Genomic DNA, 20526 nt, shown 5'->3' with positions numbered 1-20526 from the left:
TGGCAGTTGGTGAATCTTTGTGTGTAGGCTGAATTTGCAAATGAGGTGCTGTAGCTATCTTATGTGATGGCTGTTTTGAAGGGGAGAGGCTATCCTATTCAAGCTCACAAATATTTTCCATAAATAATTTTTGAATTGGGGGTGTCTCTGTGTCTTAACCCCCTCTGATTGTTAGCATAATACTTATTTATTTACTTACAAGGATTGTTCTTTTGTTATCCCCCAAAATTTCATTGTAAAAATATATCTTTGTTTATGTATTTATCTAGAGATAAGGAGGATAATAATAAAGTTCATTGTATCTAGTTCTAGTGGGACTGTGTAGCAGATGTGCTTTGTCTTTTACAGTGTTTGTTTGTTTGTTTATTTATATCTCAAACTTGTACTACTGCCCATCTCCCCCCGAGGAGGGACTCTGAGGCATTTACAATAAATTAATCAATTAAAACATCAAAACAATAATCATAATGTAACATAAAATATAATACAGTACAACATAAAATTAAAAAATAGAATAGAAATCCAGATGGCTGTAAAAGATCATAAATATGAGGGGAGCACTCTAAGATGCCAGCCACCCCCAAGAATGACTCCCCCGCTCCCCATCCCAACTATGGTGGCAAAGCCAAGTCTTCAGGGACTTCCTGAAGGTCAAAAGGAATGGGGCTTGCCTGACCTCCGGTGGCAGGATGTTCCAGAGGGCGGGTGCCACTGCAGAGAAGGCTTGTTTCCTGGACCCCGCCAGATGGAATTCTCTTACATACAGGGTCTGCAACATGCCCTCTCTGCATGACTGGGTGGGTCATTATTTAAACGGTTAAATAGTTGATTTTGTGATACAGAGCACTAAAAAAAAAAATCCCCACTTTAATTTAGATTTTTTAAACATTAGAATTATTTTTTCCACTAAGTACTACAGAGATTAGATACATTTACAGTATGTGCCAGTATACCAGAACTATTCTTGGCAGTTTTGAAAGGACAAATATAAGACTAGAGAATATTATCTATGAGATTTCAGGATTGCTGGATTAGAATGGGTGTTAGATTATTCACAGTTGTTTTTTCATCTCTTTATGATACTGGTGCATATAACCCAGTACTGGATCAAATCTGCATTGAACTAGAAAGCCACTGAGTCCTGCAGCTTCACCAACACTGTTCAACATCTGTTTCTAGAGGGATAGCCACATTAGTCTATTGCACCACAACATAGTAAGAATCCCACTGTATCTCAGGGATTAAGGTTTAGAGTATAAATTTGTTATTTTGGGCCATAAATGTAACTCGGAAGGTGTTTTTGGCTATACATGGGCACACATACATTTCCACACAAAAACCTTTCCTCAGCAAGGATTTCCCTAGTGTGATCAAGTTTCTGTGGTTTGACCAATCTGCTCCTGGTTGGTTGTGGAGCAGCATCCTCAGTTGAAAGTGAGGCATAAGGAGTCATTCTCATGTTGACAATTCAAAATGATTGCCTCTTCATACAGTCTGCTAATCAGTAATTGTTGGGACCAGGACAGAGGGGACCAAAGGTCATCCACCAGTGACCACACAGATAACCAGTCACTGGGTTGTGGGTTGGAAATTTCTGATGTCATTATTTTGTGGACTCAACATCAGAAATAATAAGTTGTTATTCTGTGTCCCAAGACATTTGTGCAGTAGTTTCTAAATCTAGACCAATTTTTTGTTTTAAAGAGGCATGATTGATTAAAATATATTCTGAAATTTAAACTTACTTTTTTCTTCCCATCTCAGGCTGGAATCCAAGACACCTTAAACAGTATAGCCCTGAAGTTTAACATCACTCCAAATAAACTTGTGGAACTCAATAAGCTTTTCACACACACAATTGTTCCAGGCCAGGTAATTGTGACAAATCTCACTTTAAAAGATTTGAATTGTGCTAAAGAACTTTTGATGATATAAGTGATAAGCTTAAATATATGGCTGGTGGAGGGCAACAGCTTTCAGTTTACCTCTACTATGAAAACTCTGATTTGTCATTATGGTCTCCGTGATTTCCTCTGACTTGCTTTATATGCCTGCTCTGAATTTGCTTGGAGCCTTCTAAAGCTTAAGGAATTTCTTAACAGGATCCTCCCTGTGAATAGCACACATGATTAAGCATGCATCCTGTTTGTTTTTGGCCACTTCAGTGATAGCATGCTTGTTTGGGGACTCATCATGTTTTCCTTCTTGCCTACTTTACTCTTGTCCCTTTCCTTTCCTTTCCTTTCTTTTCCTTTCCTTTCCTTTCCTTTCCTTTCCTTTCCTTTCCTTTCCTTTCCTTTCCTTTCCTTTCCTTTCCTTTCCTTTCCTTTCCTTTCCCTGTTTCCTTTCCCTTCCCTGTTTTGCATATGAAGGATTTTAGAATTTATTTATTTTATTTATTATTCAAATTTCTATTACCACCCATCTCCCCACAAAGACGGGAGGAAGAAAGAAAGATGCTCCCCCCCCCCCCCATTCATGTGTCTTCTGGCCTTAGAGACCCAATTCTGCAAGTGCCATTTTTGCAGCAGCAAACATCTCCCCATGCATGGACACAACCTTTGTCTAGTGTACCTTGGGAAAAGCCAAACATAATCACTGGTAATGCTTACAGATTAGGGACAACACAATTACTCCTCCTATTTGTGGTCTGCTCTTTGGAGTTAAAGGACCTCTCATGCTCATAAAAACGTTTGAGCTTTCCATCATTTTTTGGGAATCTTCAAGATTCTGACATTCTACGGCTGGCACGGGGAAGATCACTTGGTAAGTGACCAAAATCTTACGAAAGATCTATCCTGGTCAGTGCTGAGTGGCTCAATGAACTTCTTAAGGTCTGTCTCAGGAATTAAGGGGAGCCACACCTAGTCATGCATGCTATGCACAAGGTAGGGATCCCACCAAAACATTCTTTAAGCTCTAGAAGAAACTCTCATAACCCATCTGTGAACTCACAGATGACTCCTTGAAAATTTTTAGCGACACGTAAGTAACTAGTTCTTTTCTGATAAACACTGGTACATCTAGCCTCTGCTTGTGTTAATATATAATTTTAAAATACACAGGTTAATACACACACCCTAGCTTATTCCTGCTTGCATTTGGATGACTGAGGAAATCAATCAAATAGCCATAGAGTCCTACTGCTTCCCATTATCTGTGAATGTTGGTAAAGCTACACCCTGATTTTATGCATGCTGTTTCTAATCATTATAGTAATGCTTGCATGTGTGGCCTTTTAAGTTAAAAAAATCCCTTAGTGTGAATAGACATCAAATTTGTGTTGGTTCATCATTTTGAACATTCTGTCTGTTTCTTACATCTGGTAGCCTTGAAAGATAAGTAACCATCTTGATACTCGAACTGCTCAAAAGTTTTATATTCCTGTTATTCTGAAGCAGTTGGATTTATGGAGAGTGCTTCCAGATGAATAGCATCTACCATAAGCAAGAAAAGGCATTCTGCATTTACTGTTTTTCCCTTTTTAATAGATTTTTTTGTGATAACAAATGACATAGCAAATGAGACAGGGCAATTTCACAATAGAAATCTTATTTGCAAGCACAAATTTTGGCTGTTTCCATAAAAGGAAGAAGTGCCAGATCACACCAAGTTCACTGAATATATACTGTATACTGAGAGACCACATTGGAGTTTTGAAGGAATTATCTCAACAGAACGTAATTATTTACCCTGAGAAAGTGATCGGGTTCTGAAAATTTTTAGCAAGCTTGCTAGGTAGTACTCTCCATTTGAGCCTTCCTGTCACTCTGCATCAGTTGAAGGCACCCTGTATGATATAGCCAAATTCCTCTAATAACTTGGAATAGTAGGAATAGCAGTGGTAGGGAAAGAATGTCCCTGTGGCTCTCACTTTCCCTGACAAGTCCTGAATTACTTTTTAAATAATTTCATAGTTCACTGGAACACAATTTAACAAGTGTTGTTTTGCATCATAAAACAAATGAGAGCCAGAAATGTCCATTTCCATGTTTCAGTTCTTTGTGATTTAAACTGCAGGGAATTTCCTCGTCATGTTCATTTTATTGAAAGCTGTAGGCTTTTTCATATTTTGTGTGAATATTTTTAAAACTGAAATTAAATCATTCTCTGTGTCTGGTGTATCTTGTTCCAAGGCCATCTTTTATCATATGTAAAGGCTAAGAATCTGTGCTTATGCAGAATACAGTAGTTAATGCACAGATTGGTTAAATAGGTGATGGTTTCAGAAATTATATTTAATTTATGGTGTATATCTCACCTTAGGCACAATTGGTTTTTTAAATAGGAAATATTTCTCTACTGTTAATCAGCTGTGAACACTGACAAAAAAATCAATTAATTTGGACCTTGCAGAAGTTGGAAAAGTCCTTCCCTTTTAGAAAGATATTTGTTGTGTGACTTTACTTTGTTATTTTTACAATGTCTCTTTAAATATTTTGATTATAATTGTATTGTTTTTTGCTGCTGCTCATTTATATTTAGCAATTAAAATGGTGCTTTTAGTTGCCATTTTTAAATTTATCGTTGTAGTTGTTGGCCACTGTGAGATATCAGGAGAACCCTTTTCAATAAATACGTAAGTGACCTGACCTTACCTGATCAGGACCAGGCAAGCAAGCAAGACATGGATGCCAACTTCTTTGGGCAGATAAAATCTTTACCCTAATAATCTAAACATGGTTATGCTTGCAATTTGTTCAAGGACCAGATAATTTATATTCTAGGAGCGTCTTCTATCTAGCAACTCACTAGCTATCAGAAGAAGCAATTGTTGCTTCTTCTGTTTTGATTAGACCAAAAGTATAGTATTCTTCTCTGGGATGAATGTAAGAGATTGGAAGCTTCTATGAGCCCATCAGTATTTGAGGTATCTCTATGCTTGTCAGTTCATACTAGACCTGCTAGAGGTTTGGAATGGGTATATCCATCACAGATAAAATCGTTCGACACTGAAGAGCCTGTTTCTCCTAAAATACGGAGTGACATCACCAGAGATGGATCTTATCCTAAGGTGATGTGGGATCATGCTATTGCTTAAGTCATTAGATTGGTATCAGCATTAGGAATACAGACTTCTCAGAATAGGATTTTAAACTGCCAGGAGTCTTTGGATTCTGGCAGTATATAATGAAATAAATCAAATGAACAAACAAATATCTAACCACAATTAAAATAACGATCTAGAATAGTGTAGAAATTTACTAAAACAAATCAGAGACCAGAGCCAACAAACTTTTATCAAGACTATATTTTAGTTTAAGAGATGTTTAACAGTACAGAGCTGCCTCTTGGGATATCAACGTCATTGTGGCTCAGAGTAATTGTTTTAATGTCATTTGGGTTTTTTTATTGTTTGTCTTTCATCTGAGGATGTTTGTCAAGGAAAAGAAAAACCACAATCAGTACGAAATTGTCTCCATAAACTTTACAAGGCTTGACAAGCTATATAAACATTTATTTTTAACTCTTAAAAAAACTTATTCTGCAATAATTTCCACATAAAAATGAAGCTTAGTTATGGTGTGGCTTGGAAGGGTGAAGTTAAGTTGGTCAACTAATCCTTTGAGACTTTCAAGTTTAAAAAGCAACATATAATTTATATTTTTCAATAGAAGAGAATATCTATAGCTCAAGGTTGAACTGTGGAGTCCTTTGTGCTCTCTGAGCTTGGATGTTTGCTTGCAGACATTTCATTACCCAACTGGGCAATGTGTATTGATGTAGATAGAACTGTGTTATAATCCTATGTCCAATTATTTAAGATCAAGGAGATAATCCTATACAGTATTCAAGTTTTAGTGAACAACCCTGAAAATAAACAGAACTTATTTCTAAATAAATATAGAAAAAAGTTCCTGTAATTCCCATGCTAGTTATGGATTGAAGTCTAATGCATCTGGAGAAAACTAGATTGCGGGTGGCTGAAGAGAATGATAAAATACAGTAACAAATTATTTGTAGATGGTGCTTTGAAATAACTCCCTACTATTTTTATTTAATCTTAATAGTTGTCATTATAAGTACAGTGATAATGTTCCACTTTTTTTTTTCTTTGCCTAGGTGCTGTATGTGCCAGGTACTACAAAAGTAACTTCCTCAACTTCTGGTACTCCTGTTTCACCTTCATCATCAGATGCAGAATATGATAAGCTTCTGGTAAGATTTCCAGAAGGTTTGAATTGAGGTTAACTTTTAGAGTCAAAATACGTTGCAGTAAAACTTTCGTAGTTGTGTGCCTCTTTGTGTGTGTGCATGTGCATATATGAATGATACAAGCCTTTGTGAAAGGAAACTCTATGAAAGCTTATGCTATAATATATATGTTAGCATGATATGATGTTTCTCCAGAAAGACTTAATGGGGTTTTAAGAGATTTACTAAAATTGATTAAGCACATAAGCTGCCTTTGGAAACTGTCCATTTTACTGTTTCCTAAAAGTAGTGGAGTTCATTAACAAAATTGCAGTGGCATTGGGATTACTTTACGTTGAGGCATACATTCTTTTCTGGCTAGATGGCCTGTCAGGGCCTGCATATATGGTACACATCTGGGCATGCACATGTGTACAAAATTTCTCCCCCAAGCAGTCCTGGCTATATTGAGATTGATGCCTTTCCTCAATACAGTGATTTGATACAGCTATGATCTCTGGGGAGGGAAAACTAAAGCTATACCACCACTCTGCTCTCTTGTTCTTTCTTAATTTCCCTGTGCAGTTGCCACTTCCATCACCATCAGTTTTCTGAAAGGTCAGTACAGAAACTAAGGTGTCATCATAATCATTATAATTTTCTGCTAGCATTGTGCCAGTTCCCAAGAGTGACAATGCTGGAATTAAAAAAAAAAAGGTGCAGTTCCTCCGTAGCCTTAGCTTTCCAATGTTATCCAGCAGTAGAGGGAAAAAAGCCACGCTGCAGTGGTGTCCTTCTATGTAAAGGCAAAGTTGATATAAAAACAAGTTTATAGATATCATGCTGTTGGTCTGTTTCTGGCAATGACTAATGCACTTTCAAGTTGCACAACAAACAGAAGATGAGTTCTGTGTCATTGGAGGACTGTATTTTCAGAAAGTATACATAATATAACAGTAATAACTATTATGGATACTGGTTTGGAACCTAATTTTCCTTGCATGGAGAGAACAGGCTTCTGTTTAGGGAGTGGGGCTTTTTTACAACCCCCTCAATGGTGGAAACTCTCTACTCAAGCATTTTCTCAGGCCTTGGAAATGGTATCAAATATGTGATGAGCATTCATGATTTTTGCAGAGGGACGGATTAGTAAAGATTGCATTCACCTGCACGAATGAAAGTGTAACTTAAGATCCAAGCCATTTCTTTGACTAATTTTATTTTTGAAGGATGCTGATTTAGCAAGAAGGGCTTGCAGGCCACTTCAGAGAGTTATGTCGTCCACCTCAGAGGAAGATGAACCGATGTATAAGTTTTTAAAAATGAACTGTCGTTACTTCACAGATGGCAAGGTAAAGAATTTGGATAATTTATTTTCCAACAGATTTGCTTCCTTTGTGAAAGACCAATTACAAGGTATAATACCAAATGGTATACTAATCTGGAAATATGATCACCAGATGGTAAAAGGGACCAGACCTTTAATGAGGTAAACAGGCATCTTAGTAATGCATCTGTCTTGCAAAAAGATTCAAAAGATTATCATGGTAACCAAGTCAGGCTATGCTATAGGTCCCTAATATAAATAGCACTAACTGGTAATCTAGTTTGATTGCACCATTAAAATTGTTCATTGAATAATTTAGGAAACCCCACTCACTTGCTTCTTATTTTATCAGCAAGGAATAGCTCATTTCAGATAGGGTAGGTTGGATTACAGAATTCATATTCTAATCCTAACATCTTGATTGAGATGGGAAAGCAAAGGCTTAACTGGTCTCCTGAATCCCAGGAGGGAGGGATGCTCCAAAGCATAGAGTCAAGAAACAAATGCTTGTTTCCTAGGTCCTGTTAGATGGCATTCTCAAGTAAATGGGGCCTGGAGAGAGTTGACCTTATTCAGTGTGATTGCATGGGCAGAAGAGATGCCTTTGGAAGGCAAGCTACTGTCATTCTCATTTTTACCACCCCCACCCCAGCCCATAATTTGCTCCAAAATGGCAATTTTGGAGCTATTTGGAGTGAGTTTTAAGGGTTGAGATGACAGTAAAAGGCCTCTCTGTTTATGTACTAGTTGGTGTTGACCCTTAGTGACCATGTAGCTAGATTTTCTCCCTGGTGGTCTGTTCCCCAACCTTGTCCTTAAGGTCTTCCAGTGGTACACCCATCAACACTGTACTTGTTGATTCATCACCGTACTGATGGTGGCCCTCTTCTTCTCTTTCCTTCTACCTTTCCCAGCATTAGAGCCTTCTCCAGGGAGGTAGGTCTTCACATAATGTGTCTGAAGTAGGATAATCTGAGCCTGATCATTTGTGCCTCAAGTGAGAATTCTGGGTTGATTTGTTTGATGATCCATTTATTTGCTCTCTTTGCTGTCCATGGTATTCTCAGGAGTGTTCTCCAATGCCGAATTTCAAAATTGTCAATACTCTTTCTATTCTGCTTCTTCAGAGTCCAAGTTTCACTTCCATAGTTTGTTACAGGGAAAACCATTGCCTGCATGATTCTGATCTTTGTAGGTATAGGCACAGCCCTGTATCTGAACATCCTTTCCAAGGCCTTCATGGTTACTCTACCAAGTGCTACTCTGTGGTGTATTTCTTAAATGCTGATTCCTTTACTTTATAATTGATCCTAAAAAGCAGAAACTATCCACCACTTTACTATCTTAATTGTCAATTTTAAGACTGGTTGGTGTACTTGTTGTCATTAGTTTGGTTGTGTTTATATTTAATCTTAGTCCCATTTTTTCACTGTGCTCCTTGACTTCCATCATTAGAGCTTGCAGATCATTTGCATTTTCAGCTGTCAGAGTAGTGTCATTAGTAGTGCAGGTTACTGATGTTTCTTCCTCCAGTTTTCAAACCATGGTCATCATCTTCCAATCCAGTTTCCCTTAGTATATATTCAGCATATAAGTTGAATAAATAAGGGGAGTATGTACAATGTTGTCTCACTCCTTTGCCAACCAGGGGCCAGTCTGTTTCACCATGTTCTGTCCATACTATGGCTTCCTGACCTGGGAGTAGGTTTCGCACAAGGACGAGATGTTCTTGGATTCCCATTTTTCTAAGTAGATTCCACAGCTTGACGTGATCAACGCAGTGGAAGGCCCTTCTGTAATCAGTGAAGCACATACTGACTTCTTTTTGGTATTCTTTGGCTTTCTCAATCAATATTAATAATTAATACTCTTAGTACCCCCCCCCAAAAAAGGGCCAAAATATTTCAATCTTTCCTCTTGGGGTGATGCTACCACTTTACCATCTCTTGCAGCCCTTTGGAAATCAGGAGCTGAACTGTGGCCTCCGGTGTTGCTGTTTTAATAGATTCTTACTAATTAATTGAAGTCTTTATATAATAAATGTAGCATTTTAATTGATATCATTGATTTAATCTTTATAGAAAACTTGTATTCCAAGCCTTCTGTGACTATTCTGAGCTTCGTTGGTAAAATTGTTGATAAAGAACAGCTAGGCTGAAATTGTTTTGGGAGAGGAACCTTCAAATATTTTCTTTGAGGTGATTAAGATTCCTAAAAGTATTTGCCATCTTGGTTATCTCAACCCATTCTTTGTATATGCATGTAAACGAAGGGAAACCTAAGTGTTCTGAAAGCTGCTGTGAAGAGAAGAGAGTGTTCAGTTTTCTCGTAATCTGTTCCATCTATATTCTCACACTGTACTCTAAACACATTCTCTATGGCTTTTTTCTCTCTGAGTATATATGTGATTTGTAGTTAAGCTCTACAATAGAACCATTTAAATTGCTTCTCTATCCTAGAACCATTCAAATTTCCTGTTGGGAATTCTAGGTTTTAGAACTAAAGTCAATTAAAGCTGGGGCTTGCAGCCAAAATCAGAAAATGTTTTGGGCTGTCTTGTGAATCTCCCTTTTGACTCTAGTTAATTAACAAGCTGTAGCTCCTCTTTCACTGCAACCAAGGATGAAAGTTAAATACCTTGATCCCTTTTTATAACTCAGTCCTTGTCTGCTGAAGATAGATATGTTTTGAAAATCTTTTATCTTGGCTCAATTTCAATGAGATTTTTTTCCCTAAAAAAAGCACTAGAGAAGAAAACAGGATTCCATTAGAGAGGAAAGGGAGTATAAAAAGCCACAGAGGGTACATTGTGTCAAGATGTTGTGACACTTTTAAGTACTAACTGTTCACTTATTTTTATTTTGTTTTTCAAGGGAGTAGTTGGAGGGGTCATGTTAGTCACTCCCAACACCATCATGTTTGACCCTCATAAGTCAGACCCTGTCGTCATTGAGAACGGCTGTGAAGAGTATGGGCTCACATGTCCCATGGAGGAGGTAGTTTCAATTGCCCTGTACAACGACATCTCTCACATGAAGATTAAAGATGCCCTTCCATCGTAAGAAGTGTTTTCTTTGTTGATTGTGTTTGATCATTATCAGGTGGATAATAGAGTTCAACCAGCTGGCAAGGGAAAGGAGAACCTTGAAGAATTGTGTAGCAAAACACCATCTGACAAGAAAAGAGTGTCGACTGACAATGCAAACCTAGGTCCAAATATTATTTTTTGACAGATAACTTTATAAAATGAGTGTTTATGCTTTGTGAACGGCATAATTGTTCCCTAATAAGTTGTTTATGTTTTGCTAATGGTGTACCTGTTGACTTGTTTTACGAAATACTTTATCTGTGTAAAACCAGGAGGTAAAATATCCTGTGTCAGAACTTTATTACTCCCCCAAAAGGACATGAAAACTGAGCAATTAAGAGTTCTAAAGAGAATCAAAGCTGCAAAATAGCAGGAAACCAAGAAATGACAAAGACATTCCAAAGTTCTAGCAAGCTGATGGCACAGAATATAGATTTAGTAGGCTAATTTCTGCATGTTATTGTATCTTGAGTGACCCATAGTATTAATTAAACTGCAGGTTCTTTGTTAAGGGCTGTGAGGAGATGTATGATGGATCCTCCGGTCAGAAAGCAGATCCTGAAATCACTTCCTATGAACGGGAGTAGTTTCCTGCTATTGCTTCATTGGAAATACACTGATAAGCAGAAACAAGGAATCCAGGATATCTTTATGACCTGCAGTGCTAGGAATAAATTGTTTTGAAATTCTGGGAAATAAGCACGACCACCCCCCAAAACCCCCGTGCTCTTTGAATAGGTCTTCCTATTTGCACTTCCTAGTTCTTGCATATGAAAATTATATAAAAAGGTGATTTTAATTATTCCCTTACCTTTCCCCTTAATGATTCTTTTAATTATCTTTTTGGTGTGATTCCTTAAATAGAAGCACCAACCTGTCTTCATTAATTGCTTCATCCCACTAAATTTTTAGCATAAGACAACAGGAAATAAACAGACAAATCAGCCATCTAAATTTTTTTCCTTTGCTATTGCAGAAGTTAACTTCTAGCACTGGAGGTAGAGAAGGGACATCAAGAAAGAGCTATAATCAAGTAATTATTTCCACTAGAGAAAAAGTTCATAACTTTTTAGAACATTTACCAAGAAGCATGGCTGTTGAGGAAGCAGAAGGGTTTTCCCTCTGGTTGAAGTTTTTATCGTTATTAATTCTTAGGTGGCTTTGATTATTTGATTCTAGTAAAATTGGGCAGTTAACCTGATTTAAAATTCCAGACTTTTTAATAAAACTTATTTATATGTGCTTACTGTAGTAGTTGCTACATTTCAGATTTTATGATTGGGTCACATATCAATTCTGCTGCCATATAAATCGATAATTAAATTTTAGTTTTAATTATTTTATTACAATTGTAAACATTTGGATCTTTTATGCCTGCTGCTGATTTTCTCCAGTGTTGTGAACTAAGTAAAAGATTCAGCTGATGAGATGAAGATTGTTTGCTTCCCTTGCTCCTCTTGTCTTTTGTCCCTTCTTCTTTTAAAGTATCTATAAGCTACCTCAGGATAGGTTGATTTCCCTACTTCTACAACGTACCCTTCATCAAAGTTATTTCAACTTTATAATTACTTTATTTCAGTTGGCTTGCATTTTATTTTGAAGGAAGTCATTGGCTTAATTCATGTTATTTCCAAGTTGTTTTGGTGCATTTCAGTTGATGTCTTCTTTGTTGCCATATTTGAATTTATTTAATTATTTTAAATATTTAAGTTTATTTAAGTGTTTTTTACATTCTCATTTGTTTTCATTTTGTTCCCCATTTTTAATATTCCATATACATTCTACCATCTGTCCTGGCAGCGACATTCCAAAGGATCTTTGTCCTTTGTACAGGCCTGGTGAATGGGAAGATCTTGCTTCTGAGAAGGACATCAATCCTTTCAGTAAATTTAAGAACAAAGAAAAGAAGCAACAGAAAATAGACAGCTTTGTTGCTCTGAATTCCAGACCAATAAAATACACAGACAAAGAGAAGTCTTCAGATTTTGAAGTCCTGAAGTCTTCAGCAAGTCCTTCCCTAGTGACATCCAGATCAGTAGAAACATCAAAGGACTCTGTTACGCCTGAATCTTTAGAACAGATAACTTTGAAAACTTATACTGCAGAAAGTTCTGTAGCAAATGTGGACTTAACCAAAGACAATTCTCTTCTGGAGGAAGATGGCTTTATTGAGCTAGACAAGGCTTCATTGCAGATTGATAGCAAAATAGATTGTAGAGATGCCAGATCAGTTGATCTTCACAGGGATCACTGCAAAATAAAAAAGGAGGTTCAGTTGCAAGCAAGTAACAAAGACAATTATAAGCAACCAGTGTTAGATTCATCTGGGGCAAAGCATAACGTTTCTGTGGATGATCTCGATCTAGAGTCCTGTGAGAAGCTAGATGCGATGCCTGAAATGAACAAGGGTGGAAGTTCACCAACCAATAAGATAAAGATGACCTTGGATGCAAACAAAGAGTTGAATAAAGACAAGCTTATTGAATTTTATTTCAGTAATGATAAAGATGAATCACAGTCTATTGATTACTTGCCTAAGGATGAAATCAAGGAAGAAAAGAACAATGTGCCTGTGGGCTTAGACATCACACTTAGCTCTTCAAAATCCCAATCCACTGAAGTTCTTGCTGTCAAAAAGGCAGGACTTGAATCCTGCTCTGTTGCAAGAAATGAGCCTTTGCTGGAAGCTGGCTCAGTAGCAGCAGAGAAAAAATCATGTGAAGGATCAGATACTCCTTTTCTGACATCTCATCTAGATAAGAACTCTGAAATCAGACTGTGGCTGCTGCAGAGAATCCAAGTGCCCATTGAAGGTAAGCCTGTTTGCCATACCTAATTTTTTTTAACCTAACTCCCCGTTTTAACCTTGTCCACCTTCCTTCTAAAGTGAATCATTTCCAATTCAGCCTGGGATCCATCCCGTACATGTAAATCTTGTGCTGCATTAGTAATTGATTATAATTGGGCCTGGGGAAGATTCAACACAGAACTTGTTTAGCTTCTAAACAATAGGGGGAATACAACTTCCATCTTCTGATTAAGTTTTTCCTAGGTTAACCTCTAGTCCTCTCTGTTGCTAAGAACTGACCAGACACCCAAAAGTAAAGGTAACCTTTCAGTCACTCAGGCTTGTACATGTTTCTTCTGTTCCACTGTTGGTTGATATCATACCTTTCTTGTTAGACCTATTGATAATGACCAAGATAGTTGCTGAATGTGTTAAGTCTGTGTGTGGTGGTACTGTACTTCTTGCTGACTTCACTGTCTCTGGCAGTTGTATGCAGAGCAGGTAGCCCTCACTTAATAGCCATTCGTTTAATGATGGTTCAGACTTATGACGGTGCTGGAAGAACCAATTTGCGACAGGTCCTCACATGACCATCACAGTGTCCCCGTGGTCACGTGATCACAATTTGGGCACTTGGCAACTAGTTCACATTTATGACCGTCACAGCATCCCATGGTCATGTGTTCACCATTTTCAACCTTCCCTGGCCAGCTTCTGGCAAGCAAAACCAACAGGGAACCGTGTGATTCACTTATTGACCACATGGTTCACTTAACAACCATGGTGATTCGTTTAACAACTGCTGCAAAAAAGGTTGTAGAATCAGGTCAGATTAGTTTAATGACCACTTCGTTTAACAACCAAAATTCCGGTCCCAATTGTGGTCGTTAAGCAAGGACTACCCGTATTAGCAACTATTCTACCATGATGAGTTCTTAGTGCTGTAATTTCTAGGATTGTCATGACAATAGCTTTTTCCAAGGTCTTGCTGGGAACCGATAGATAGATAGACAGACAGACTGACCGACCGACCAAAAGACGGACAGGATAAAAATCTAATAATAATAAGTTTTGCTGGGAGTGTGTGTGTGTTGTGTGTTTGTGTTTGTGTAGGTGGCATAAAAATCTAATAATAATTGTTCAGATAGAATTGCTGAAGAAAAAACACCAACCTCTGACATGCATCAAGATGCAGGCATAACCTTTGCAACAGGTGTAATGTTTGTGAACTATTTGTAAAGCTTGAGTTTCAAGGAAGATGTCTAATTAAATTCTGCAGCTGTCTGGAAGCCCATGGAATGAGTGCTTCAGCACTTGCTCATTATTTTTTCTCAGAAAACTCAGCTTTCCTGGCTGAGCAACCACTATCTACTTAGAACATTTCCCATTCTTTTGCTTATGCTATAGATGAATTGATATGCTAAATTTGTGTTTGTGTTATAAAGTAATTAATTTCATTGATTTTGTAAGGCCTGTGTCATAGAAAAGCAGTAGCATTTTGTTTTAAGGTGCTGTTTTGTTTTTTTAACTTATTTGATTATTGAAATAATGGAATTATTTAATTCTTGAAATAATAGAATCACAGGCTGACCAAACGTTGCTGTCAAAGTCCTGACCCAGTGCCTGGAGGCTGTGTGGGCCTGGATGGGGAGGAATGGACTCAGGCCCAGTCCTGACAAGACCAGGTGGCTTTGTTTCACCCCTCTGGTTCCAGGGATGCTCCATCTTTAGTCTTCAGTGGGTTGCACCTCCCCATGCAAGACTGGTGCACAATCTGGGGATCCTCTTGGACTTACAGCTCCTGCTTGAAGAGAAGGGAGCAGATGTGGCTAAGAGGGCCTTTGCGCAAGCTCACATTATGCACCAATTGCGCCTGTTCCTGGACCAGGAGCGTCTTCACAGTCACATCTTGGTCATGTCTCAATTGTATTACTGTAATGTGCTGGACATGAGCCTTGAAGACCACTCAGAAGCTACAGCTGGTTCAGAATGCAGCAGTGTAGTAGTGATGGGTGTGTGATGGTATGTGCACATGTCCCTGCTGCTTTGTGAGCTGCATTGGTTGCCAGTTGGCTTCTGGCAATTCCAGGTGCTGGTTATCACCTATAAAGCCATGCATAGCATAGGGCGTGGTTACTTGAGGGACTGCCTGTCTCCTTGTTTTTGCCTGTCTGATCAGTCAGCTAGAGTGGGCATGCTCCAGGTCCCGTCAATTATGCAGTGTCATCTAGTGGGCCCTAGGAAATGTGCCTTCTTGGTGATGGCTCCCACCCTGTGGAACATTATCCTCCCGGAGATTCACGCTGCTCCCACCCCTCTGACTGTCTGCAAATTACTGGTTGTTCTCCCAGGCCCTGGGCTAGAATGGAGGTTTAGTTCCTTTGGCTGGTTTTTTTTGCTGCTTAGCATTTTGGATTTTCGTCTCCAGTCAGCTGTCTTCTTCTAACTTTTTAAACAATAGAATGACAACCACATTAAAAGTTGTAAAATAAAACATGATCAGTAAGAAATAAAAAGTAGCATACAGCAGATTAAAGCTTAACAAATTAATCTAACTGGCACAAAAGTTTGTTTAAATATAAGAAGCTTTGATAATGAAAGGATAATAGAGATGGAGCTCAACAGATGTTTCTTAACTGGGGGAGTCTAAAACTTAAGAAGTAGCTATTGATATAGGCATCTCCCATTTTTCACCAAAATTCCTCCAGTTGCTGTGGAGCAAAGAGAAGAATCCATTTATATTTTCTATGATTTTTTTAATTTTAAAAGTTCTGCAATTTTTATTGATTAGTGACATAATAATTACAATAAATGAACTAGGTGAGATGAACTATCAAATTTATAGATACAGTATGTCTGTGTAAGTGTTTGTTACATTATTAATCTGTTGTGTTGGTTATTTGGTGACCGGATGATCTCTTGAATTCAGATATGCTTCCTTCAAAAGAGGAAAAAAGCAAGACCCCACCAATGTTTCTGTGCATTAAAGTGGGCACACCTATGAGGAAGACTTTCATTTCCCAGCCAGCTGTGATGGATCAACATTATCATAAAAGACAGAAGCAACCAGAGTACTGGTTTGCTGTCCCTCGAGAAAGGTAAGTTCCAGGTCTTCGTGAAATGTTTCTTGGGTGTTTTCCGAAGTAAGTGTGTACGCGCTTGTGTTTTCCCAAAATCTCAGTGGCCATCTATCAAAAGGAATGCTTCTGTTGAAAGGGTACTTACTGTCAGCTAAAATGAACTTGAAGAATAGTCATTTGTCCCTGAAAAAATGTGATGATTTTTCCCTTCTTGAGAGCATTCAGTTTATTAAAATTTTCTGTATGGATTGTACAAGTTTATTTGTACTTGATGATTTCACAAGTATCGTCAGGTAATGTTGACTGTTGCCTATTTTTTATTGATGTCTCATTGGTTTTCTCCATTTTTCCCTTCTCTTAATCTCTCTTAATACATTTTCATTTTTATATTATTATTATTATTATTAATCTGCTGCCCAACTCCCAGTGATATTGCGTGGTTATATTGCAGAATCAATTACTAAACTAAAACTGAAACCCACAGTTTGGTCTAGTGGTTAAGGTGCTGGGCTAGAAACCAGGAGACTGTGAGTTCTAGTCCCGCCTTAGGCATGAAAGCCGGCTGGGTGACCTTGGACCAGTCCCTCTCTCTCAGCCCAACTCACCTCACAGGATTGTTGTTGTGGGGAAAATAGGAGGAGGAAGGAGTATTAGGTATGCTCACCGCCTTGAGTTATTTATAAAAATAATAAAGGCGGGATAAAAATTAATTAATTAAATAAATAATACAATTTTTAAAAACAATTTCTTTCTGTTTTATTTTAGAGTAGGAATATGGTAATTTAATTTAATTTAATTATTTCATTTGTATTCAGCCAAATAGTTCAAGGGGATATTTGGTATATCAAGTATAGGGGATATTTCTTCTCCCATCTTAATCTTGTAGTCCTGTAAGGCAGGTTACGCTGACAGCGGTAACTAACCCAAAGTGACTGGTGAGCCTCACGGTTATATCAAGATTTGAATCTTAATATTTACCGCCAAGTAGATACTGATGAATTCTGGAGAAGATTCTGGATATTTCACAGTCATTTGCTACTCTGATTGCAGTAATATGTTTAGTATTGTGACTAATTTGGGCTTAAAACAGGTTGACAGCGCTGTTATAAGTAAACAGGCCTCAGTCAACAAATGGCAAAGATGATGCCAAAGTTAAATCAGAAAAGGTGAGACTTGCTTGCCAATCAGCTCAATCAATTTGGGTATAATAGTTGGAGGCTTTTCGGTGGTAGCTCCGTAAATATTTTAGAATATCGCTTCCAATTGGTCTCTCTCTTGTAATGGGCATTAAGAATGAAGATGCTGATGCTGCTTATACATTGTGCTCCAAATTCTATATTTAACCCTTTATATTCATCATTAATATTTTTATTTTAATGCTGCTGGTATTTTAGTTAAGTGCGTGTGTATGTGGTATTAGTAATGTTATGTGTATGCATATATAATGGTATTGTAATCCATGTTGAAAAGATGTTATTTTCCTTTAAAGGCAGTATAAAAATACTTCAAAGAAAATAAATACATCCAGAAAAAACTTTCGCAGAAAAAAGGACAGTATTTAAGAAATAACTGACTGATACAGCAGCAAAGTATTTATAAAGAGCCCCAGCTGTAGCTCCTCCAGCATTTCCATTGATGTGTGTGTGTTTCATATTTCATTTGTCATCTTAGAATTGTTCAAAAATGTTCTTTATTATTATATGTCATCTCTCAACATGTGTTATATTTTCTATTTCTTGTGTTACATGTCAGATCTCTCATTATTACAGTTTAATGTTAAAGAGATTTTAAGAATCCTTACAAAAGAATGATGCCACTGGATGAAATCTTGCAAGTGGACTCTGCTCAATGAAAGTTTGGCTAAAGTTTGTTAATCTTTAACAAACTTGTTTTGTTAAATAAGTTTGTTAAAGACAAATTCCTGAGTGTTGTTATTTTCTGCTTCAAAATAACATGCACTCTGGAAATGATATCAAGTAGCTGACAGGTTTGCTGACTGATCACATAGTTGTTTAGATGACTTACTTTGCAATAACGTGTAATATGTCCTAACTGCAGTTGTTGACTTCTGCTGGACCTTTTTGCCCTCTCTGTGACTTTAGACATGTAGCAGAAGGCTCCCAAATTGTACTACATCAGCTCAGACAATATGGATTAATCAGTGGCTTGACTACTCTTGTCTTGTGATTGAGAAATAGGTATCCTCCTTAAGGAATGCTCCTTATCTTTTGCACGTACCTTAAGGAGCAGTACTCATTAAAGGCTTGTGCTTTATAAGGATTTTTGTTCAAATGTTCCTGTTGACAATTGTATCCGGTTATACAATTGCTTCTGACCTAGCTGACTGAAGGTCCTTCTTTGTGTTTCTTGCAATGGGGAATGTTAATAATATTGCAGAGTAAGTATAAATATATTGCTTTATGTTACATTTATATAGGCTTGCTGTAAAGGAAGGTGGGTGGTTTATAGCTGTGTTTAGTTATCACTCTTTATGAAGCTTTAAGAATATTGAAACATAGGTACTGCTACAAAGGATTTTAAGGCTGAAGTAATATTTATTTTTGTGCCTTCAAGCCAGTCTTGACACCTGGTGACTGCCTAGACAAGTACCTGCAGTTTCCTTGGCAATATTTCAGAAGTGGTTTGCTATTGCCTGCTTCTTCCTAGGGCTGAGAGAGAGAGACTGGCCCAAGGTCACCCAACTGACTTTGTGCCTAAGGTGGGACTAGAACTCAGGGTCTTCCGGTTTCTAGCCTGGTGCCTTTACCACCACACCAAACTGGGCCCTGAAGTAAAATTAGGGAGCCTGGAATGAAGAACTGGACATGGATTAATGGCATAAATTTTATTTCAGAGATGACCTGAAGTGCTACAATTCATTTAAAAGTTGCAGTTTTCAGCCTTTGCCAATTTGCTGTCCATCCATGCAGTTCATATATCTGCCAGGATACTCTGCAAGAATAACAGTCTTTCCTTCCTCTTAAGCTTCTGGTTCAGCTTTAGAACATTCAGTCCAAGTGGGGGGACAATGTGCATAGATGTAACCTTTGGTAAGAATACTATGGAACAGCGCAGGCTAAACTGCACGATTCCTTTAATGTAATGCTCTGTGAGGACCTGATATGGTTTAATTTGCAGGTTCTTTTAAAGTCATTGATAATATCAGGGCATTTTTAAAGTACACATGTGCAGTTGTGCATTAAACATGAGTCTAGGAGAAAAGATTTATCAGAACACCCTTAGTCTGATCAATTTTTATTATTTTCTTTATAGCCTCTCAACAATTACAACAGCTAATGGGAATTAAAACAACTATAAAATACAATAAAACTCTGATAACTAGTTACAGAAACCGCACAACAAAAACAGAGGCATCTGTCAAAATAAAAGGCTGCCAGTTCAGCAAAACACCATAATAGAAAAGAGCAGTAGTTAATAAGATAATATTGAGGAATGGCTTAGTAGCAGTACTATAAGCTGCATTCTTATCCTCCTCATCCTTCTGGCTATTACCTGCAGAAGTCAGACTAACTTCTCCTAAACATTGAAACTCAATCCATATTTTTGGGAGATGACTCCTTGCTGACAGTTTCATGCAAGGGTGATACCCTGCTGTGCTTCAGTTGGCTACCTTGTGTTGCTGGGCAAAACAGAGATTTGTGTTTTGGGGCCCTGTGCTTTTTTTTTTTACATTTTTTTATCCCGCCTTTATTATTTTTATAAATTATTCAAGGCGGGGAACATACCTAATACTCCTTCCTCTTACTATTTTCCCCTCAACAACACTATGAGGTGAGTTGGGCTTTGTCATTGCCCAGGATAAGCCTTGGTGTAGCTTATTTGTACAAATATTAGTGTTAGGAGACGGACTGTGTAAAGGTTGGCAGTCCAGGTCATTTGGTTGTTTTGATTGGTGTTGCCTCTGTGTGCTTAGCATTTCAAACCTGAAAGCCCTCGATCATGGTAACAGGTTAAGCTTTGGAAACAGACAATAAGAGATAAGGCTTCATAATGGGCCAATATAAACCACCCTGTCATTCCGTTATAAAGCTTTAATATAAGGAGAAACTGGCATTTGTATTTCTATTTGCCCTCATGTAGGATTTCA

At 37.7% G+C, this 20526-nt stretch overlaps 1 protein-coding gene across 2 annotated transcripts in view; it reads left to right on the top strand.

The window, feature by feature from the left end:
• The window catches only part of NCOA7 (nuclear receptor coactivator 7), an 87971-nt gene that overhangs the window by 46985 nt on the left and 20460 nt on the right, over positions 1-20526 (top strand). The window contains exons 5-10 of one of the 2 annotated variants that reach the window (XM_063310367.1): positions 1765-1872; positions 6064-6159; positions 7365-7487; positions 10336-10520; positions 12384-13363; positions 16268-16436. In XM_063310367.1, the coding sequence (XP_063166437.1) occupies positions 1765-1872; positions 6064-6159; positions 7365-7487; positions 10336-10520; positions 12384-13363; positions 16268-16436 (1661 nt within the window). Of the gene's footprint in view, positions 1-1764; positions 1873-6063; positions 6160-7364; positions 7488-10335; positions 10521-12350; positions 13364-16267; positions 16437-20526 lie in introns of both variants that reach the window. The other variant, XM_063310359.1, reaches the window with a different exon arrangement.

Source organism: Candoia aspera, chromosome 1 (assembly GCF_035149785.1).
Source record: "Candoia aspera isolate rCanAsp1 chromosome 1, rCanAsp1.hap2, whole genome shotgun sequence".
NCBI lineage: Eukaryota > Metazoa > Chordata > Lepidosauria > Squamata > Boidae > Candoia > Candoia aspera.
The sequence above is the reverse complement of the archived record's forward strand: the minus strand, read 5'-3'. Positions and strand labels throughout refer to the sequence as shown.